The sequence below is a fragment of the Urocitellus parryii genome, chromosome 1, assembly GCF_045843805.1.
Source record: "Urocitellus parryii isolate mUroPar1 chromosome 1, mUroPar1.hap1, whole genome shotgun sequence".
NCBI classification, from domain to species: domain Eukaryota; kingdom Metazoa; phylum Chordata; class Mammalia; order Rodentia; family Sciuridae; genus Urocitellus; species Urocitellus parryii.
The window spans coordinates 100,154,887-100,179,677 of NC_135531.1; the positions used below are offsets into that span (position 1 = coordinate 100,154,887).

Here is a 24,791-nt window from a genome sequence, read left to right on the forward strand (position 1 = left end):
CATGTCTGTAATCCTAGGGGCTCAGGAGGCTGAGGCAGGAGGATAACAAGTTAAAGCCAGCCTCAGCAACTTAGCAAGGAACTAACAACTTAGTAGACCCTGTCTTAAAAAATTTTAAAAAGGCTGGGGATGTAGCTGAGTGGTTCAGCACCCCTGGGTTCAATCCCCTGTACTAAAATAAATAAATAAACAAATACAGAGCAACATCTATAGGGTCCTCTCCTTGCCCTGTGGGAGCTCTCTCTCTCCTTTTCACTTGAATAAATCTCCTCTAAAAATGAATAAATAAAATAGAGTATACATAAAAATATGAAATAAAATGCAACTCAATTCTTTTATATCTACTAAAGATAATTTTTAAATAATGATACTATCTAAACCAAGCAATGTTATGCTGAATACATTGGTTATGATAATGCACTCCTTTGAGGAAAATAGAGGAATCCATTGCAAGAGCCACAAACACATTAATGAAACTCAGATCCAGTGAAAAGAATTATTTTTTGAGGAACACACTGAATGCTGAGTCAATAATATTAGGAAAACCTGGAAACCACACAAGTTTTCAAAGACAGAAAAATCATGTAATAAAATATGGTACATAGCCAGGCATGGTGGTGCATGCCTATAATCCCAGCAGTTTGGGAGGCTGATTACAGGAGGATCACGAGTTCAAAGCCAGCCTCAGCAATGGCAAGGCTCTAAGCAACTCAGTGAGACCCTATTTCTAAATAAATTAAAAATAGGGCTGGGGAGGTGGCTAGTGGTTGAGTACTTCTGAGTTCAATCCCTGGTACCCAAAAAAAAAAGGTATATCAATAAGAGAGAATGTTATACTTTCATTTAAAGTAATTGTAGGCGGAACTGTGGCACATGGCTGTAATCCCAGCTACTCAAGAGGTTGGGGCAGGAGGATCACAAATTCAAGGTCAGTCTGTACAATTTAGCAACATCCTGTATAAAAAATAAAATATAAAGGGCCAAGAGTATAGCTCGAAAAACATTTGCCTAGCATCCATAAGGTCCTCAGTTCAATACCTAACATGGCAAAATAAATAAATAAATATTTAATTTAACAAAATAAATGAAAGAAACTATACTCTATTGATGTTTTCTTTTTCTTTTTTTTTTTTTTTGGTGGTGTGGTGGTGGGTGGCGGGGGACCAGGAATTGAACCCAGGGAGCACTTAACCACTGAGCCACATCTCCAGCCCTTCTTAAAAATTCTTAATTTTGAGACAGGGTCTCATTAGTTGCTTACAGTCTCATTAAATTATTGAGGCTGGCTTCAAACCTGTGATATTCCTGCCTTGGCCTCTGGAGCCACTGGCATTACAGGCATGCACCACTGCATCGAGTTTATTCATGTTTTTCTTTTAAGAGATTATTAAGATACCAAAGATCAGCATTTACTAGGAGAAAACAAACTCAGAAATACTGATAATTAAGTAAATAACCTATAAACATAAAAGCTACAAGACTATCCAGATTTAATTATCAATCAAGACTTGCTTTTCAGGAAAAAAAGCAGCAATTCCAAATTTAATATTTCTAGGAACACAGTCAATAGTATTCAAAAAACAAATAAAATGTTATTAAATCTCTTAAGGAAAACTGTCTATACTTTCCTATTAATTTTTAACAAGTACATTATAATTATACATAATATTGGGATTCACTTGTGATATATTCATACATGCACAAAACAATTTGGTCAGGACTGGGGTTGTGGCTCAGCGGTAGAGCACTCGCCTAGCATGTGCAAGGCCCTGAGTTCGATCCTCAGCACCACATAAGAACAAATGAACAAAGTAAAGGTATTGTGTACAACTAAAAAATAAATAAATATATATATATATATATTAAAAAAAAAAAAAATTTGGTCAGTTTCATTCCCCAGTACATCTTCTATCCCTCCCCTCCTTCCTCCCCTTGGTTCCACCCTTTACTCCTCCATTCGATTGGTCTTTCCTTTATTTTCATTAAATACTCTTTTTATTCTTTCTCTAGCTTCCACAGTATGAGAGAAAACATGCAGTCCTTGACTTTCCTCGTGAGGCATATTTTATTTAACATGATGTTATCCAATTCCATACCTTTTCCTACAAATTACATAATTTTGTTCTTTACAACTGAGTAAAATTCTATTATGTGTATATATCACATTTTTCGTATTTTTCAAATATTGAGTTAAAACAAAATTTTAAAAATACTATTTCAGTGACATAAAATACAATTCTACACAGCAATAAAAAATAACTACTACTGGGCTGGGGATGTGGCTCAAGCGGTAGCTCGCTTGCCTGGCATGCGTGCGGCCCGGGTTCAATCCTCAGCACCACATACCAACAAAGATGTTGTGTCCGCTGAGAACTAAAAAATAAATATTAAAAATTCTCTCTCTCTCTCTCTCTCTCTCTCTCTCTCTCTCTCTCTCCCCTCTCACTCTCTCTAAAAAAAATAAATAAATAAAAAATAACTACTACTATGTGCAACTGCAAAAATCCCACGTAATATTGAGCAAAAGCTGGACACAAAAGAGTGCATATCATATAGTTCCATTATGAAAAGTTAAAAGAATACCAACCATTTTTTGGTGAAGTCAGAGCAAATGTTCCCTTTAGAGGAGAAAGATGAGTACTGATCATGATATGGACATGATATAGCCCTCCGGAGTACTGCTAGAATTGCTTAATCTCTTGATTTGGTGGTATTTACATAAGTATATACACATGAAAAGTCAATAAAATACAAATGACTTGGGCTAGGGTTGTGACTCATTGGTGGAGTGCTTGCCTAGTACTTATAAGGCACTGGGTTCAATACTCAGCGGAAGGAAAGAAGGAAGAAAGGAAGGAGTTGTATCCATCTACAACTAAATATTTAAAAAAAAATACAAATAACTTATTCACTTTACTGCATGTATACCTTAATTTAAAAAAAAATTAAACGCTCTTTTCTCAAGCTTCACTGTTGAAATTTTCCTCTAACTATATGCATGAAAATAAAAAGTGTGCTAATCAACTTACCTCACCCATTAATTCCTTAACAACAGGCACCACTCCATTGTCTTTGGTAAAGCCCTGGTATGACATATTCCTTGCTGCTCTTTGAGTGCAGATGAATATATCACCATTTGCAGTCTCAAATCCAATGTACTTCATGTCAGGACGAACCCAACAGTTTGTCTGTCCAAACATGGTCTCAGGTCTGAGAGTAGCAGCTACTAAGAAGATATTTTTACCTTTCAGGCCACTAAGAAGAAAAAGTATGTACTTTTGTTAAAAAAAAAAAAAAAGGGGGGGGGGTGGTTTGCACACAATTATCAGTTCAGAAATGTTGAAACAATAACTTGTTAACAAACCTACCTTAATTTGGATGGGTATGGTTCAAGCACTTTCAATTTCATTAAAGTATATTCCTGAGGTCCAACACCCTACACAAATAAACAAAACAAAAATTTCAGGGAGGGGGGAAGACTTGCATTAAACCTACTCACCTATGTGGGAAACTAAATATAAATTTCTAACATGGGTTCTTGCACTGTTAGAATAATTCTTTATTCTACTGAAGATACTGCCATTGAAGTGCTGACCATATCCAGGGAAAGAATCATCAGTCAAAATGGTGTTCATCAAAATCCCAATCCTGCCCACCAAGGCAGATCCCAAAGAGTAGACTCCACAGATATACACTGGTTCAGGCATCAGATGATGTGCATTCTAAACTTAATTTCATCCTTACTAATAGCTTAAACAAGGCAATCACAATGTCCCTGAGCCTTTCTTTCCTGTTCTATAAAATAACTTTGCTGTGTCTCACACAGACTGTCCTGAGAAACATAAGGAAATAGAAAGTGCTTTGAAAAATTCTAAAGCGTTATTGAAACTTAGGATACTGCAAACGCTGGCTAAATAGGTTAAGTATCCCTTATCCAAAATGCTTGGAAGCAGAAGTATTTCAGATTTCAGAATTTTTCAGACTTTGGAATATTTGCATAGACTTTACTGGTTAAGCAACCCTAACCTGTAAATCTTACATCCAAAATGTTCCAAAATCCAAAACTTTTCAAACTCTATGTATAATCGAAAAATCAAAAATCCAAATTGCTCCAAAACACTTCTGAGTGTCATGACAATGCTCAAAAACTTTTGAATTTTGAGTTGGGTGTGGCTGCACACACCTGTTATCCCATGATTCAGGAGGCTGAGGCAAGAGGATCACAAATTCAAGAACAGTCTCAGCAACTTAGCGAAGCCCTAAGCAACTTTGGGAGATCCTGTCTCAAATTTTTTAAATAAATAAATAAAAAGGGCTGGAGGTGTAGCTTAGTCATAAAGTACCCCTGAGCTCAATGCCCAGTACTGCCCCCTGCCAAAAAAAAAAAAAAAAAAATGCTCAAAGATAAAGAGTAAGGTACTCACAGGATTACACTATGGTTGAATGTCCTCATCAAAACTCATGTTAAAATTTAATCCCCATTGTGAAGTATTAAAAGATGGGACTAGGTAGGACTTTTAAGAAGTATTAGTTCATTCATGAATTAATGGATTAATGGGTTAATGAGTTATTTTGAAAAGAGATCTGTTATAAAAGTCAGTGTGCCTCCTCTCATATGTGCCCCTCTCATCATGTGATACAGGGCTCCACCTAGCGACTCTGCAGAGACTCTTCACCAGCAAGGACTTTATACCAGATGTATCCCCTTGATCTTGGATCTCCGGTTCTATAGAACTGAGAAGTAAAGAACCTCTATTTGGTAATTTATGTAAATTCAATATAAACTACAAATAAAGGTTATTTACTCTGTGGTATTCAATTACAGCAACAGAAAAGGGATAAAGAGTCCATAAGCTGAGATGCTGGCATTGTCACCAATTTACTGTGCCAAGGCTTCAAACAAATTGTTTACCCTTGTTTTATTCAAGTATTAGAGGCAATAATGTTACTAATATGTTCTACAATAATGTAGACGGAACTATTTCATGAGTGGCTTTAGGAAGCACTTAGGAAAGAAGTAGACACATGATTAAAACACATACAAATGGAATCTGTATATGTCAAAAGGTAGCCACAGCCAGGCAAGATGGTACATGCCTATAATCCCAGCAACTCAGGAGGCTGAAGCAGGAGGGTTGCAAGTTCAAAGCCAGCCTCAGCAATATAAAGGCCCTAAACAAGTTATTGAGACCCTGTCTCAAAATAAAAAGGGGTGAGATGTGGCTCAGTGGTTAAGCACCCTGGAGTTCAAACTCCTGTACCCACCCTAAAAGATATTTAACCACATCTCATTATCTTTCCCCACACTCTTTTTAGAGCTGTATATTTTCCAAATGGTGCTTCTCAAACATTAACATGCATATGAGTCACACTGACAGCCTTATAAAAACAGATTCCTAGGCCCCACTCTAAAAAGCTTCGATTCAGCACTTTGATTCCACAATTTTTGTGTGAGGTTTATTTAACTGTGTTTTTCTGAACAAGGTGATATAGCTGGTCCTAAGATTGCTCTTAGAGTAGCAAGTCATAGATATGATACAAGCACTTTTGATGATATTCTGGTTTCCCTTTTGATACCCATCAAAGTATCATGAATAAACACCTCAGGGGGCTGGGGCTGGGGCTCAGTGGTAGCACACTTGCCTGGCATGTGTGAGGCACTGGGTTCAATTCTCAGTATCATGTATGAATAAATAAAAAATAAAGGTCTATCAACAACTACAAAAATATTAAAAAAAAAACCTCAGTATTGCAATGAAGTTATTTTTAGGTTTCTCATTTAAAACTGGGATTACACGCCTGTAATCCCAGTGGCTTGAGAGGCTGAGGCAGGAGGATCTCAAGTTCAAAGCCAGCCTCACCAGAAGCCAGGCAACTCAGTGAGACACTGTCTCTAAATAAAATACAAAAATGGGCTTGGGATGTGACTCAGTGGTCAAGTGCCCCTGAATTCAATCCCCAGTACCAAAAAAACTGGATAGGGCCATATGAAAGATTATTATAGGACTGGGGTTGTAGCTCAGTAGTAGAGTGCTTGCCTAACACGTGTGAGGCACTGGTTTGATCCTTGGCACCATAAACAACTAAATAAAAGTATTAAGAAAAAAAAAGAAGATTATTGTAATAGCTATTCTATGTCACAAATAATCACCTCTCCAGTTTGTCTGTCATGATCCATACAAGGTTGTCCATCTTTTGGAGAATAAATGGTATACCTAAGAAATAAACAGTAAGTAACAGAAGCTATTATAATATTTGAATTATATCTTAACATATTTGCCAATGTTGCTTCTGATGTCTTACCAGTATGTCTTATAACTAAAATTTCTGACTGAAAACAACCGTCTACATCTATTATTTATACTTTTAAATAGAGTTCTATTGTCACTCTAGTTACTAATGAAATATTTCTACCTTCATCAAAGGTAATGCCATTGAAAAATATGCACTGATCTCGACTTTGTGGTATGAATAAGAAAGATTATAACTAGGTTGGGGATATAGCTCAGTTAGTAGAGTGCTTGCCTCGAAGCACCAGGCCCTGGGCTCAATCCCTATCATCACAAAAAGAAGAGTATAAGATATAAATTCCCTTGTAAAATGCAAATAGCTTTTATTTAATCTACATAGTCAAAAAAGAATCTTAATTTATGGAACAAAAATACCAACTAAGCTGGGCACGGTGGCACACTCCTATAATCCCAGTAGCTTGGGAGACTGAGACAGGAGGATTGTGAGTTCAATGCCAGCCTCAGCAAAAGCAAGGCGCTAAGCAACTTCAATGAGACCTTGTCTCTAAATAAAATATAAAATAGGGCTGGGGATGTGGCTTACTGCCAAGTGCTCCTGAGTTTAATCCCCAGTAGCCGCCTCCCCCTTAAAAAAAAAAAAAAAATACAAACTAAAACAGAAATAAAATCATCATTTTTCTGCTTCGCCAGGAATCTTTTTAATAACATCATAAAAGCCAATAATTCTCTTTTCCCTGGTTCTATCTGTCACAAATACAAAGCAGCACAAGAAAATTAAGACACTGGCTAGAGAAAAAGAAAAAGATACAAGAGAAAAAAAGAAAAAAAAATATGAAAAGTAAAAGGACAGGCTAGACACAGCAGCTCCCAAATACTTGGGAGGCTAAGGCAGAAGGATCACAAGTTCAAGTCCTCTCTGGGCAACTTGGCAAAATCCTGCCTTAAAATAAAATTTAAAAAGGCCCCTAGGATGTAGCTCAGAGGTAGAATACTTCTGTGTTTAATCCTCCTCACCACTTGAAAAAAAAGTAGCCTATGGACACTGAATTGTAAAACAAGAATTATATGGTTTTTACTTTTCTATAAAGAATACCAAACTCACCGCTTCCCAAATTTAATTTTGTTTCTTTCTCTTAATGTTAAAAATTGCCACCTGACAAATGAATCATAGTAAGGATTAACATCAGTGGTAATGAAGGAACGACGCCAGTCAACCTATAAAAGGAGAAAAGAAAGGGTAATTTTTGAGAAATTTCCAAAAATTTTAAAAGAATTCCTACAAATCTTTACTCTTCTACCCTTTATTCCCCCAACTTGGAATTACATCAACTATTAAGCTGGGCAATTTGGGAGTTTGAAGCAGGAGAATCCCAAGTTCAAAGCCAGCCTCAGAACTTAGCAAGCGCCAAAGCAACTTGGCAAGACCCTGTCTCAAAACAAAATACAAAAAGGGCTGGGGATGTGGCTCAGTGGTTAAGCATCTCTAGGTTCAATCCCTAGTACCACAAAAAAAAGAATTATGTCAACTATTTTTGTAAACATTTATTTTTTTAGTTTTTGGTGGACACAACATCTTTATTTTATTTTTATAAGGTGCTGAGGATCGAACCCAGTGCCTCATGCATGCCAGGCAAGCATTCTACCTCTGAGCCACAACCCCAGCCCCTTATGTCAACTATTAAAAAAAAAAGTTTTCAAATTATACTTATTAAAATAACATATCAGGACTGGGGATATAGTTCAACTGGTAGAGTGCTTGCCTCACATGCACAAGGCCCTGGGTTCAGAGTACCAATTAATTGTGAAAGCTGAAGATGGTTGCTGCTAAAGGGACCTGTTTAATTGAAAGAAGTAGGACTAAACCTTTCAGGCAAAGTCCTGCCTGAATATTTAGGGTACTGAAATAATGTTAATTAACATAAGCACCATTCAGACTTAAGAATTCTGAAATGTGTGACACCAAAAAAAAATATATATATATATAATATATATAAAATCTCAATTACCACAATGACAAGTTTAATAAATGTTTTAAACACATTTACATATTAACATACATACAGAAACAATAATAAATTAAAGAAGAAACAGTTAAATAATATAGCATTCCTAAATATTCGAGTTAATCTTTGGCTTCTTCATGTCTGTGGTTTGCTTTTGTGTTCAAAAGATTGAACCCAAGGGCGCTTAACCACTGCACAACATCCCCAACCTTTTTTATTTTAAATGGGGTCTTGCTAAGTTGCTTAGTGCCCTGCTTAAATTTTTGAGGCTGGTCTCCAACTTGCAATGCTCCTGCCTCAGCCTCCCAAGTCACTGGGATTACAAGGAGCATGACACCATGCCCAGCTCTTCACGTGTTTTTAGTAGACCTCCTTTCTTTTTTTTTTTTTTTTTTGTGTGCCAGAAATTGAACTCTGGGTTACTCAACCACAAAGCCACATCCCCAGCCTATTTTGTATTTTATTTACAGACAGGGTCTCACAGTGTCTTAGCACCTTCCTAAGTTACCGAGGCTGGCTTTGAACTCGAAATCCTCCTGTCTCAGCCTCCAGAGCCCCTGGGATTACAGGCTTATGCCACTGTGCCTGGCCAGTAGAGCCCCTTTCTAATAATTGTTGACATACTAGGATACATTCCACTAAGACAAATATTAAAGTGCTTCAATGCTCAAATGAAAAACAGTACAATTCTTTAGTGGCATGCAGGCAGCAAATATTATTCCAAATGTAAGAGTTAATCCAAATCTTTTAAAATAACTTAAATATAAATGCTTTCTTCATATATTCTTCAACTATGAAAGTGATCGGCATACCTTCAAACCTATTCTTTTTAGATCCTGAATAGCCAGTGGTGGGAAATAATCAAGCCAATGTTCTGCTTCAGAAAATTTTTCTATCTCTTCATCAGACAATCCAAGGGATTTCATAATGCCCCACTGGTATTTAGAAGATCCAGCTTTAGCAACAGCTTTACTCTGAAAACACAGGCAAAAACAAACTCCATCAAATAATAACCAACAACTACTTAACAGAGCAAATTTTTATTTTTAAGATTGTTTTAGTTGTAAATAGACACAATACTTTATTTTATTTATTTATTTTTATGTGGTGCTAACGATCGAACCCAGTGCTTCACACATGTGAGGCAAACATTCTACCACTGAGCACAATCCCAGCCCCAGGACCAGAGTAATTTTAACTGAATAATCTAATTTGGTGATTTTCTAAATTCCAAAACAATGCTGATACATCAGAACATTGCAGAAGTTAGGTGTACTATTTTGTCTATAGAACTATACAGTCAAGATATTTATCAAGACACTAATATCAATGGTAACTAAATAAATGGACAAAGAACTACCAATCATGAAGGTAAGCTCTCAGTCCCAAACTTTCTGTTTCCTGTCTTCTAATACAACATACTTCTTTTACGTTAGTTTTGTTTTAGCTATAAATAAGCTACTACCAAGAGTTTTCTTCCTTCTCAGGATTTACCAATATAAAAAAGGCAACTAAATGCCCAGGGTTAGAGGAGGTCAAATTAAAATAAACATCTATTAAGACAGCACAAGGGAGTTTTGAGTGTGATGGAATTGACCTATAGATCAATGGTAGAAACATGACTCTACCCATTTCCTTTTTTGGGGGTGGGGGGCAGTTCTGGGGATTGAACCCAGGGCCTTGTGCATGCAAGGCAAGCACTCTATCAACTGAGCTATATCTCCAGCCCCCTCCCCGTTTTTTTAATACTTTTGTAGTTGTTGATGGACCTTTATTTTTATTGTTTATATGCAGTGCTGAGAATAGAACCCAGTGTCTCACACATGGTAGAGGGCCTCTGGATTCAACCCCTAATTCAACAAAAGAAAAACTAATAATAATAAAAAGTAACAAATATATAATAAAGAAAGGAAAGATGAGGAGTGTCAAATGGATACTAGGAATCAACTTAAAAGAATTTCTAATGGCCCAGGACAGTGGTGCACACCTGTAATCTCAGTGGCTTAGGAGGCTGAGGCAGGAGGATTGAGTTCAAAGCCAGCCTCAGTGACTTAGCAAGGGCCTAAGCAACAACCGTGTATCTAAAATATAAACAGGAGCTTGGGATGGCTCAGTGGCTAAGCGCCCCTAGGTTCAATCTCTATACCAAAAAACAAACTTTCAATGGCCAAAACTAGAACAATTTGAATAATAATAACCACCACGACATACAAACACATAAAACCTTGACAGTTTAGATTATTACCTAAAGAATAAAATATAAATCCACACTGATATAAAATAAAAGATTGAATAAATAAGTAAATTAGGGGAAAAGGACAAATATTCCTCTCAGAAGAATTCTAAATAATACAGAAAGAGGAAAACAGAAAATCAGCACTAGAACACTATTACAAGCAAGATCCAGTGATGAATGCTAATGTTAATGAGTAAATGTTTAGCCTCAAATTAACTCTCCCAAAATACATAATTATAAAGAGAAAAAAAAATGAAATCTTTAAAGGAGAAAAACCTGGCAGACACCAACATAACAAAAAAGTTAATTTCACCAATCAAACATATTATCTACTACTTGCTGACATAATGCATTGAGAAGAATACATGAATTCTCTGGTATTCTTTCCAATAATCAGTAATATCAATTAAACAATAAGAAAAAAAATCAGACAAACCCAAATTGCAAACCAGTCTATGATGGGATTTGAATGTGCCCCACAAAGCATGTTTTAGAAACTTAATCCCCTTTTAACACTATTAAGAGTTGAAAACTTGGGGCTGGGTTATGGCTCAGTGGTAGAGCACTTGCTTGGCATGTGTGAGGCCCTGGGTTCAATTCTCAGTACTGCATATAAATAAATAAAATAAAAGATCCATTTACAACTAAAAAAAAAAGAATTGGAACCTTTAAGAGGTTATAGGCCATGAGAGCTCTGTCATCATGAATGTATTAATGTCATTATCACAGGAGAGGGTTCTTTATAAATAAAAGGACAAATTTGTCCCCCTCTTGCACACATTTGCTTACTCTGTCTCTTCTGCTATCTAATTGCCTTTCCACCATGAATGACATAGCAAGAAGACCCTCACAAGATGCTGGCCCTTTAATCTCAGACAGCCTCCACAACTGTGAGCCAATCAGTTTCTGATCATTATAAATCATCCAATTTGTGGTATTCTGTTATAGCAACAACAAAAAAAAGACTGTCCCTAAATTATCTATCTGAAGAATATTCTTTACATCAAAAATCATAGAAGACAATAAAGGCAGAGGAGACTAAGGAGATGTACTGAGACATAATAACCAAATGCAATGTGGTAGCCTATATTGGAAACTTAGAACAGAAAAGGACATTAGTTTTTAAAAAAAAAAAAAAAGTGGGCTGGGGTTGTAGCTCAGTGGGAGAATGCTTGCCTAGCACATGTGAGGCACTGGGTTCAATGTTCAGCAGCACCATATAAAAATAAATAAAATAAAAAGTATTCTGTCCATCTACAGCAACAACAACAACAAAATTTTTAAACGCAAAATCCAATTCAAATGATTTGAGTTTTTAAGTTTATCTATAGTTTACCCAATAATACTGGACTAATATTAATTCCTTAGTTTTGAGGATTATATCACAGTTAAAATATAACACTAGAAAACTGGTTGCAGATTATAAGAGAACTAAGTACTATCTTTCAACTCCTCTGTAAATCTAAAAATATTTTAAAAGAAAGTGGAAAGAAAAAAGCAATAAAGACAAATTTTTAATTTTATACTTCTTTAAAATTACATTTTATGTGCCAGATAATGTGCTAATAAGAGAATGCACAAATAAATACACAAATACAAAACTTCAACATAAATATCAACAACCACCAAACCTTTTTTCCTTTAGCTTTATCTTTAATTATTATATCCTCTGTTTTAATACTGATTTCTTCCTCTTCCTCTTCTTCATCTGGAAAATCAGGGGGACAACCATACAGCTCTATTTCTCTTTTCAACTTGTCAGCACATGCCTATAACCCAAAATTAGAGATGGTAAAGTTCAAAATTCAAGGAAATCATGAATATTTGTTGTTTCTATAGCCAATCAAAACTGACGCTTTCTGAATATTTTGCAATATACATATGTAGATCATCACAGAAAACTCAAATAAGACAAATCACGTACTTCAAAATACACTAATTTATAAATTAAATTAGTTTTTTTGTTGATTGCCTCAGCAAGCATTTATTCAATACTCAGAATACTCAATGTTGTACATTATATGCTAGGCATGAGAAGAACAAATATATATAAAACATAATGTTACTTTAAATACTAATAACAGCATCATTTAAATGATTACTGTATCTAAAGATTACTGTATTTGTGGGGCTGGGGATATAGCTCAGTTGGTAGAGTGCTTCCCTCACATGCAAAAGGCCCTGGATTCAATCCCCAGCACCAAAAAAAAGAAGAACAAAAAGATAATTATATTTGTAGTGAGAGTTAAATTTCTATGGTTCATTATTTACCATGATCAATTTGCTAGATAGACAGGACAGGTACTAAATTAGAAAAAAGACACTAAGAAATAAAGTGATTTAAGAAAGATTATAAAACTAGCAAGCTAAAAAACTAGTATTTGAATCTGGGCTTTCTGCCCCAACTCTTACCAATTATATCATAATGAGTCAACTGGCAAACACAAAGATGAGGGCTAGGGTTGTGGCTCAGCAGTAGAGCACTCGCCTAGCACATGCAAGGCGCTGGGTGCAATCCTCAGAACCACGTAAAAATAAACAAACAAAATAAAGGTATAAAAAATTAAAAAAAAAAAAAAGAAAAAGATGAGGGCTGGAGCTATAGTTCAGTGGCAGAGCGCTTGCCTACCATGCATGAGGCACTTGGTTTGATCCTCAGCACCACATAATAATAATAAATAAATAAATAAAGGTGTTCTGTCCATCTACAACTACAAAAAATATTAAAAAGAAAACAAAGATGATGCTTGACCAATATGATTCTACAACATGTACATTCAGAAAAATGAGAAATTATATCCCATCTGTGTATGATATATCAAAATGCATAAATGCATTCTATTGTCATGTGTAAGTAATTAAAACAAAAATATAAAATAAAAAGATGAAACTAAGCAGCATTACAGTTATGAGAAAAATATATACATAGAATTGAAAATTTTAAAAACAGAGGAGGTGCCAGGCATGGTGGCACCTCCTCTGTTTTTAATTGCTTATAATCCCAGAAATTTGGGAAGCCGAGGCAGGATTCCAAATTCAAAGCCAGCCTCAGCAACTTAGCAAGGCCCTGTCTCAAAAAATAAAAAGGCTGGGGCATGTAGCTCAGTGGCAAACTACCCCTGAATTCAATCCCTAGGACCAAATTTAAAAAGAGAGAGAGAGAGAGAGAGAGCGAGCGCGCGCGAGCGCGCACTCAAATTCAGAAGAGCTTCAGTTATTAAAAAGAACACCAGGGCTGGGGATGTGGCTCAAGCGGTAGTGCGCTCGCCTGGCATGCGTGCGGCCCGGGTTGGATCCTCAGCACCACATACCAACAAAGATGTTGTGTCCGCCGAGAACTAAAAAATAAATATTAAAAATTCTCTCTCTCTCTCTCTCCTCTCTCACTCTCTCTTTAAAAAAAAAAAAAAAAAGAACACCAAAATGACCATTTTGCAACCACCAATACAATAATTAATACAGATAAAAATCATCAAAAAATACTATATCCACTTCGTTACTAAGTAACAGGATATTCAGAGGTTCTCAAAGTATAGCCCCAAAGATTACTTTTTAATTATAAAGGGAAAATGTCACTTTTAGAAGGAAGAAATCTGTGTGGTATTAACTTGTTATTATTAAAATGAGAAAAACAACCAATTATATGATTTTTGATAGATATAGGGGGAAATGTACACTTCATCAATGTTTAATTCTTGCCAGAGTATTTAACCCAAATTAAAGAAAGCTAATACAACAGGTGACCCATAAAAGAAAAATAATCCACCCAGAAGGACTTCTTAGGACAGCTAAAAAACTTGCCATAAATTAGGGGATACAACACTTGCCTGGCATGTGTGAGGCCCTGGGTTCATTCCTCACTACCACATAAATAAATAAAATAAACATATTGTGTCCAACTACAACTAAAAAATAAATATTTAAAATAAATAAATAAATGTTTCATTAAAAAAAAAGAGATGGACTTTGATTTTATTTATTTAAAAAAATTTAGGGCTAGGGTTGTAGCTCAGTAGTACAGCAATTGCCTAGCACATGTGAGGCACTAAGTTCGATTCTCAGCATCACATGTAAACAAATAAAGGTCCACTGACAACTAAAAAAATTTTTTTAAAGAGAAAGAGGGGCTGGGGATGTGGCTCAAGCGGTAGCACGTTCGCCTGGCATGCGTGCAGCCCGGGTTTGATCCTCACACCACATACAAAGATGTTGTGTCCGCCGATAACTAAAAAATATTAAAAAATTCATTCTCTTTCTCTCTCTCTCTCTCTCTCTCTTTAAAAAAAAAAAAAAAAGAGAGAGAGAAAGAAATTTGCCAGAGCTTAAAGATGATAATATTGCATCTATGTCAAATTTCTTTGAGGGGATAATGTGACTGCAATGGGGTAGAAGAATGTCTATCTTCTCAGGAGATACATGCTGGAAAATATTAAGTCTCCAACTTACTTCAAAAAGTTTATAGAAAAAGGGAAAGAACAAGTTGTGGGGGTTCATGCCTATAATCTTAGTTACTCAGGAGGCTAAAGTTGGAGGATCACAACTTCAAGGCCAGCCTGGGCAACTTGGTGAGACCCTATCTCAAAACAAAAAATAAAAAAGGGTTGAGGATGTAGCTCAGTAGAAGAATGCCTGCCCCTGGGCTCAACCCACAGGACTGTTTAAAAATTAAAAAAAAAAAAAAAAAAAAGGTTGGAGGAGCACGTGTGCACATGTGTTTATGTTGAAAGAGAACATATTGGGCTGGGGATGTGGCTCAAGCGGTAGCGCGCTCGCCTGGCATGCGTGCAGCCCAGGTTCAATCCTCAGCACCACATACAAACAAAGATGTTGTGTCCGCCGAAAACTAAAAAGTAAATATTAAAAAATTCTCTCTCTCTCTCTCTCTCTCTCTCTCTTTAAAGAGAGGGTGAGAGAGAGAGAAAGAGAACATATTAACATGTGTGGCACATGTTAACACAAGTACAGGGTATGACTTGGTAACCACAGGTAAAGAATATAATATTGTTTACTGTATTATCCTTTCACCTTTTTTGTAGGTTTGACTTCTTCAAAATGAAAGACTGGAAAATAAAAAGAAATTCCTAATCTCATTATATTTAGGGGATTTTTTTTTTCAACGCTAATTTTCTGGTCCATTACTCATTGAGAATTATTTCTAGTGTCAGTTCATAACATTTGAAAACATTTATAAAAATGATCAAGCTAGCCCAAGTGGCAAACACCTATAATCCCATAGACTAAAGGCTAAAGCAGAAGGATTCCAAGTTCTTCAAGGCCAGCATCGACAACTTAGCAAGACTCTGTCAAAAAATATAAAGGACTGGGAATGTAGCTAGAGTTTCAAACTCCAATATTGCAATAAATAATCAAAATATGATACCAGTATTTAGTACTTTATGCTAACATTCTGTATATGTCCCAATGCACAAATCACAGTACATTCTGCTGGTTAGAAATTACAATTTCAACACAGATATGAATATATAATGGGGCTGGGGATGTGGCTCAACTGGTAGCGCGCTCGCCTGGAGTGCGTGCGGCCCGGGTTCGATCCCCAGCACCACATACCAACAAAGATGTTGTGTCCGCCGAGAACTAAAAAAAAAAAAATTAAAAAAAAAAAAAAAGAATATACAAGATATTTAAAAACAGCAAAAGGGGCTGGGGATTTAGCTCAAGCGGTAGGGCGCTCGCCTGGCATGCGAGCGGCCCAGGTTCAATCCTCAGCACCACATACAAACAAAGATGTTGAGTCCGCCGAAAACTAAAAAATAAAACATTAAAAAAAACTCTCTCTCAAAAAAAAAAAAAAAACAACAAAAGAAAAATCACTTAGACTTTAGTGTATACCTTTTATTTAAGTACTCTTTCAAATGATACTGTGTATGTATATATGTATTGATTGATCTTTGTAAGTTGCCAAGGCTGGCCTCAGAGTTGTGATACTCAGCCTGCAGAATCACTGGGATTTTAGGCATGCATCACTACTGGACGTGGCTTCAAAAGTTTTTTTCAAGGGCTGGGGATGTGGTTCAAGCGGTAGCGAGCTCGCCTGGCATGCGTGCGGCCCGGGTTCGATCCTCAGCACCACATACCAACAAAGGTGTTGTGTCCGCCAAGAACTAAAAAATAAATATTAAAAATTCTCTCTCTCTCTCTCTCTCTCTCTCTCTCTCTCTCCTCTCTTACTCTCTCTTTAAAAAAAAAAATGACACATTATTTAAAAAAAAAGTTTTTTTCAATTAATCTTCACTATAATAACTCAACTCATTTCACAAAACATTTTAATATAGCAGTATTTGAAAATCCTATATCAAGCTCCTGAATTGGATATTAGTATTTGCTCTAAACTAAAAGAAGTAAAAACCAATCCTATAAGCAATCTTACCTTAATAGGCATCCCCGTACAGTGCAAACCAAAGGGAAACAGACAGCTTTTTCCTTTTAATCTCTGGTACCCTACTGCAAACTATAGAAAGAAAATTAAATTTAAATTACTGTATACATGAGACACAAATACAAAATGCTAATTTTTCATGAAGAACAGTTTTATTCTTCTTATCTTTCTTTAGAACACCAGTTAGATTTTAGTCATTCCAAAATTCTAATACTGTCGTTTTTGCTGTTTTGTTACATGCATACATGCTTAGAACCTTGCACAAATACACACATATGAAAATTAAATATAAAAATTACATCAACTAAACATGAAAATTATGTTTAAAATTAAGGAATTCTAAGTTTTTTTTAACAAGAAGCAATTTCTACATATGCCATTTTCTTCAAAATATTATTTATTAAGGATTCTATTCCATTATTTAAATGTAGAAGAAGCTTTACCTCACACTTGGATAAAGAAAATGTGTGCCCCAAATGCAGACGGCCATTCATATATGGATATGGGAAGGTTGCAAAGTATTTGTCCTTGCTGTAAAACAATCATGTAAAAAATAAAGTTCAGAAATGAAAATGCCAAGTTTCTTTTACAATGAGGGATGGGGTGTAGGAAACGTTTAATATAAATAATGTGTTGAATTTTAGTTATTTAAAAGAAAATTTATAAATCCAGAAATTAAAAGCTCTCTAAAACTGAAACTCACTTTTGATTTTCAAAGAATACATTTGTAGGTAACTACTAAGAAACAAACATCTTTGGCTAGGTATGATGGCACACACCTGTAATCTCATTAACTCAAGTCTCTGAGGCAGGAGAATTACAAGCCTGAGGCCAACCTCAGGAATTTAGTAAGGCCCTAAGAAACTCAGAAAGGTCCTGTCTCAAAACATAAAAAGGGCTGGGACTGTAGCTCAGTGGTAAAGGCTGCCAGCACTGTGGTACCAAGAAAGGAAAAAAAGATATAAACATCTTTAGCTGGGTGAAAAAGCAAAAATAAATATCTTGTAGCAGATACCAGAGGTGTAACTTAAGCTAAAATACATTATTTAATTTAAAAAATTTAATACTTTTAGGAAATCTGTATAAATTTAATATTTTACTAATTAAATAAGATTGTATTCATTAGACATATATAAAGCAATTCAAAGTCCCTTAAGTAAAATAAAACACCCTATAAAATATGTGATGGATTTATTTTAAAAAACACCTTTTTAATGCTGTTTATTATGTGACATTATTTTTCCTCATGAAATACATCTAACATACATATGCTGTACAGCATTTATATGCTATATTATATAAACTAAAAGGAACAGAAAACTTATATATGCTATGCCACATTTGTAAATGTACTATCCAAGTTTTAAACCCACTGATACTACTACCTGTGTGTTCCTCCCCACTTTTTCCACCAGGGATAATCAATATCCTGAAATTTGTTTATATCATTCCCTTTCTTTTGGAGTTTACATATATATCCATGTCCATAAATAATATATCATTTAGCTTTACTCTCTTGTGGATTTTATATAAAACATGGTATATTTTATAGAGACTTCTACTATTTGATTTTTTTCACTCAACATTTTATTACTTAGTTTCCTCAGCACTAATACACACACCCACAGGTCATTCTCTTTTGTTGAACAAATCGGCTTTTTCATTTCATTTTTCTTTGAGGGGTGGGTACTGGGGATTGAACTCAGGGGCTCTCGATCACTGAACCACATCCTCAGCCCTATTTTGTATTGCATTTAGAGACAGGGTCTCACTAAGTTCTCTAGAGCCTTACTGTTGCTGAGGCTGGCTTTGAACTTACAATCTTCCTATCTCAGCTTCCTGAGCTTCTGGGATTACAGGCATGTGTCACCACGACCAGCTTCAGTTCACTTTTGATTACTTTCAGAGGGCGCTTTTTTTTTTTTTTGGTGGGAGGTGGGGCGCGCGGGGAAAGTGCTGAGGATTGAACCCAGGGCCTTGTGCATGCAAGGCAAGCACTCTACCAACTGAGCTACATCCCCAGCACCAACTTTTGATAACTTTCAATACCTTAAAGTTGAACAAATTCTAAAACCAAAATACAGTTTATTTATAGTAATATAGTATAATATAGTAATATTATAGTTTAAAGTATAACATCAGAAACTGTATTTTGGTATTTTTTCTCTTAAAAAAATACAATATATATTCTATTAAAGTTAGTTACGTAGCAAGGAATATACACTTTAGAATTAGAAAATTCGAAAACAAGCCCAGACCTCATGAATTCCTAGCTATGCAATCCTGAGCTGGTTACTTAGTCTCTGTTCCTTCATCTGCAAAATAGAGATTTAAAAAAAAAAAAAAAAGGGCTAGGGTTGTGGCCCAGTGGTAGAGCAGTTACCTGGCATGTGTGAGGCCCTGGGTTTAAATCTCAGCACTGCATATAAATAAATAAACTAAAGGTCCATCAACAACTAAAAATACCCCCCCAAAAAAATTTTTTTTTTTTTTAATTATTTACTGGACTGGGGTTGTGGCTCAGTGATAGAGTGCTTGCCTAGCAAGTGTGAAGCATTGGGTTTGATTTCCACAGCACCACATAGAAAAATAAAGTTATTATGTACAAATACAACTAAAATTATTTTGTTAATTATTTACCTTAACGAGTTAGAATAAGATTAAATAAGAATATACATGTAAAAACCAGAGTGTTTCCTAGCAAGTAAATCTTCAATGTTAGCTACTATCATTGTTATATTATTGCTATGTTTCTTCAATTTGAAGAAGAATATATTTACATATTTCAACATATTTGAAGTTGGAATTCATCTTATAATTGATGCATAGGTTTATTATGGCAATGTTCCAAGGGACATTATGTTTTTGTTTTTACCCAATATTGTATCACTATCTAATATCTTAAAATCATCTTAGCATCAAGACAATAAAAAATTATGAAATAAGATCCTCAAATACAGAAACCCTTCAAACATTTATTTTGTGTCTTTGGAGATAATTATCACTATGAGTCTCTCAGAATAACTTCACTTTATAAGATAAAACTCCTCCCTTATCTGAATATGAAAAATAGAAGTTTAGAGGCGGGGTGAGGGGGTAGATATAGCTCAGTGGTGGAATGCTTGCTTGTCTAGGATGTGAGAGGAGCCTTAGTTAGATCCCCATTACCACCAAAAAAAATAAAAAACAAACACACACACACACACACACACACACACACACACACACACACACACAGAGTTACGTAGAAAAATCTCTAAGAATTCCACAGAAGATTTTAATTTGAAGGCAGAAAGTGGAAGTCATGTCCTTTAGCCCATTTCAGACATTACACAGTTTCTTATCTTTTCCACATCTGCACATTGATGTACAGAACTTCACAAATGATACTTACTTGGTCTGCTTTTCTAAATCAGATGCATTGATCTCAAATACTTTCTCAGTATCCCATTTCTGTTGGATTTCTTTCTCAATCTTCTTCAAAAAGTCTACTTTGGCTGTTCCTTTTCTTTCCTATTAAACACAAAAGAAATAAAATAATCCACTATACACTTCAGCAGGATTGATTTAAAAAGGAAAAAAAAGGGGGGGGAGGGGATTGGATTCACACAGAACTGAGCTGCTCACTGATAGATCCATTTTTCCCATGGTTATCTTGAAATGTAAATGAACAAGACTAAAAATTAGAGTTACATATCTCTGAGAAATTGAGAGTAGTCAGGCACACTGGCTCACACCTGTAATCCCACTCACTTGAAAGGATGAGGCAGGAGAATGGCAAGTTCATGGCTAGCCTTGGCAACTTAATACGTCCCTAACTCAAAATAAAGAGTAAACAGGACTAGGAATAAATTCAGTGGTAGAACACCTCTGAGTTTAGTACCAGTACCACACCAAAAAAAAAAAAAAAAATGATGATGATGATAAAGAAGAAAAAAGAAATTGAGAGTAAAATAGCAGGTGCCAAAGGCCAAGAAGAGTAGATTGAAGGAAGAATAAGGAGAGGTCAATCAATGGGTACTAAGTTACAATTAGATAAGAGTAAGTAGTTTCAGTGTTTATTGCACAATAAAGTGACTATAGATAGCAACTGGGTACTGTATATCTCAAAAACCTAAAAAAAGACAATTTTTAATGTTTTTGCCACAAAATAGTGTTGTTTGAGGAGATAGATATGTTTAACCTGATTGCAATGCACAAGTGTACTGAAACACCACATAGTACCCCATTATTATGTGTTAATATGCATAATTTTTATGTTTTTACATATCAGTTAAAACAAATTCAAACTTTTAAAAAACAGGTCAGAGAATTGGATCATGGGACTACTCAGATTGTGCATGGCATCTCAAAAAAACTTTTTTTTACCTAAGCTGTGTTCTCTACCCTCAGAATACATAAAATAAAGTTTTACTCATGCAGAAAAAAAATAAATAAATAAATAAATTAGGGTTATCATGATCTGTCCACTTCAAATCTTTAAAAGAATAAAAAATTACTTACATATGTAAAAACCTTTTGAAATATTTTTTAAATTGGATACTACAATGTAACACTGTCACCAAATGTTCCTATTTATTTAGTTAAAATATATAAATACTTAATAAAATATAGGATAGAGTCCTGTCTGCTTGCCAAGCTGCAATTATGCCCACCAAAGGTAGATGTTGGGTCCCAATGGGTAGAGGCTGAGGAAGGATTAATCATCTATATTTTTTTAGGGAAGCACTAATGAAGAACTTCTCTCTAAAATGCTTAATAGACTGCTAATCTTAAATTAAACAGAAAATAATAAGTCTCTTAGTGTACTGGACCTACCAGGCAACATCCCATCATCCCTTAAACCACTATTGGATGAAAATAAAAGAACACAGAAAATCATTCCACCTTGGGGAAAAAAGGGTAAGAACTTAATTTGTAGTTTATTTTTCTCTATGAAAATGAATTAGCTGCTAGCAGCAAGTAGAACACAGACTTAGAGAACAATCACGTGGGAAAACTCAATGACAATGGACCAGACACAAATCTAATTCTGTTTTAAAAAATTAATATTAGTTTCTATGGTTTTATTGTCTAGTATAAATTTGAACCAAAATTATATTTTCTCCTACTTTTGGCGGGGGGGGGGGGGGGGGAAATTCTAGGGATTGAACCCAGCCAGGGATACCCTTCTACTGAGCTACATCCCTAGACCTTCTTATTTTTTATTTTGAGATAGTATCTAAATTGCCAAAGCTGGGCCCAAACTTGAGATCCTCTGGCCTCGAACTTCCAAGTCACTGGGATTACAGGCATATGCCACCATACCTGGCTTTCTTATGCTTCTTACATACTACCATTTCCAGATTCTGCAGCATTTCCAAATGAGAAAATACCTGGCTTCTACTTACACTTCTACAAATCACAAGATGGCTGCCATCACCAAGTTAACCAACATCTGGATCTCAGTCTCCTTTAAATCATGTCTTTCCTCTGCCCTGGCACACAGCAATTTAATAAATGCTTCCTATGCATCAAAGCTAGCCTCAACAACTTAGAAAGACCCTGTCTCAAAATAAAAAATTAAAAAAGGCTGGGGATGTGGCTCAGTGGTTAAGTCCCCAGAGTTCAATCCCTAGCACCAAAAAAAAAAAAAAAAAAAAAAAACCCTTCCTATCACAGATATACTACATTCTTAGACAGCTATTTTAAATGATTACACAAATATGAAGCATTATACAGAGAAATTCTGTGCAATCAAAAACACCTAAAATAACTGTCTTAAATCTGCTTTATCTTTTATAATAAAAATAACTAATATTTTTACATGTTATTTAAAATAATGGGAACGCATGTTGAGAAATGCATTCTTAGGCAATTTCATTATTGTGCAAACTTTGTGGAGTATACTTACACAAAATAAGATAACTATGACATCACTAGTTTATATATAATCTTATGGGACCATCACCTACATGCAGTCTGTCACTGAAACATCATTATGTTGCACAAGATTGTAGTATTAAAATTAAGAAAGATTCTACTATAAACTTGTCGACTGTTTTTACCTTTTTTCATTTTATTTATTTAAATCGAAGAATGATTTACTATGTTTTATTTTTAAGCATGTGTAAGATCAAAGACAAGTATAAGCAACAGAAAAACAAAATATCAGCTTATAAGGAGTTGAAATGATGGATTTAAAATTAAAAGCCTTGCCTTAAAAGCAGAGAGGAAATATAAAAGCATTCCATAATTTGAAAAAGTCATGGGTATAACAAAAACCAAAGGAAAATAAAAGTAACAAGTAAATTAATGTTTCTTTAAATCCTGATCACATCATAACTGCTATGTATAGAAATCAAAATCAAATTTGATCAAGTCAATTCCCCTCTAGAGGCTCTCTCTATTGCTCTTAAGATAAAGTCCATACTTTTAAACCTTGTGTTCAAGGTCCTTCTTGTCTCATCTCTGACAAGCCTCTTTCCCCCTCCCACCTCTCACCCACTCTGGGCCTATTAGACCATCTGCATTTCCCCAAAGTTGTCATGCTGCCTCTCACCTCTGGGCCCTTGTTTAAGCTATTCACGCTGCTTGGATCTATTTGTTTCGCTATGTCATCCTTCAGGTCTCAGCTATTACCTGCCTCAATTCCCCAAAAGTTCACAAAATCCCTTTTTATTTTACTTTTTTTTATAGTTGTAGATGGACAGCATGCCTTTATTTATTTCTTTATGTGGTGCTGAGGATCGAATTCAGTGCCGCACACTTGCTAGGCAAGTGCACTGCCACTGAGCTACAGCCCCAGCCCACGAAATCCCTCTTAATACGTTCCTATCGATATGTCCCCTATGCTAGCACTAATCATATAGCGGTCCTAATGTTTCCCCCATCAGACTATAAGTTTCTTCATGGTAAGAACTCTGTCTCGCTTCTCAGTATATCCTCAATGTTCACATTATAGTAGGCCCTTGGTAAATATTTGAATAAAAAAAGTGAATTCCAATTTTTTTATATTATGGCCATAAAGAAATAACATGGACTAGGTACTGGGTTACACATTTGAATCAAGGTACTAAGAAATATAGACTAAGTATGGTTACATAAGGATTTCCTTTTCCCAGAAAGAGTAAGCCCCAGCACCTGTTCATTCCTTTCCACTGCTGCTACCAGTCACCTTTTCATTTAGATCCTGATTTACACTGCAAAACAACATTGGCAGGCGGAAGCTACTGGGGATTAACCCCAGGCCTTGTTCATGACAGGCCAGTACTCTACCAGAGCCACATTCCCAGCCCACCAAAAAACAAATAGTCTCTCGAGTCTCAGATATACAAAACCCTGTTTTCAATCCTAATATACAAGGGCTACCTTATTAATAGTCTCTCGAGTCTCAGATATACAAAACCCTGTTTTCAATCCTAATATACAAGGACTACCTTACTCAAATACACTATGGCAGTGACAACAGGTTGCCTGTACAACATCCATTCCTCCCCTTCATCCTTAGTAACAGAAACCCAGGGGCTGGGATTGTGGCTCAGCAGTAGAGCACTCTCTAGCATATGCAAGGCCCTGGGTTCAATCCTCAGCACCACATAAAAATAAAGATATTGTGGCCAACTACTTCTAAAACATAACTATTAAAAAAAAAACGAAAAGAAAAGAAATCCAGTCTTACTTAGGGTACAGTAAAAGCAATTTAAATACATTTTTCTAGGTTTCCAGGCAAATTCAGTTAGATTACAGATATGTGACTGGGTTCTGGCAAAGGAGTTTGGGGTATAAGAAAGTAAGTCACTTTCTTCTACCCCAGTCCATATAAAAGTAGTGGCACACCTGGCACGGGGGTCACACCTGTAACCCCAGCAGCTCAAGAGGCTAAGATAGGGGACTGTGAATTCAAAGCCAGCCTCAGCTAAAGC

At 35.6% G+C, this 24,791-nt stretch overlaps 1 protein-coding gene across 2 annotated transcripts in view; it reads right to left on the bottom strand.

Annotated features, from left to right (window-relative positions):
- Lars1 (leucyl-tRNA synthetase 1) overlaps positions 1-24,791 on the bottom strand; it is a 71,318-nt gene that overhangs the window by 41,191 nt on the left and 5,336 nt on the right. Inside the window, exons 2-10 of one of the 2 annotated variants that reach the window (XM_077800995.1) lie at positions 20,282-20,400; positions 17,331-17,418; positions 16,879-16,959; positions 12,122-12,259; positions 9,067-9,228; positions 7,354-7,466; positions 6,152-6,215; positions 3,369-3,436; positions 3,030-3,255 (exon numbers count right to left, since the gene is read on the bottom strand). In XM_077800995.1, the coding sequence (XP_077657121.1) occupies positions 3,030-3,255; positions 3,369-3,436; positions 6,152-6,215; positions 7,354-7,466; positions 9,067-9,228; positions 12,122-12,259; positions 16,879-16,959; positions 17,331-17,418; positions 20,282-20,400 (1,059 nt within the window). Of the gene's footprint in view, positions 1-3,029; positions 3,256-3,368; positions 3,437-6,151; positions 6,216-7,353; positions 7,467-9,066; positions 9,229-12,121; positions 12,260-16,878; positions 16,960-17,330; positions 17,419-20,281; positions 20,401-24,791 lie in introns of those variants that run through there. The other variant, XM_077801002.1, reaches the window with a different exon arrangement.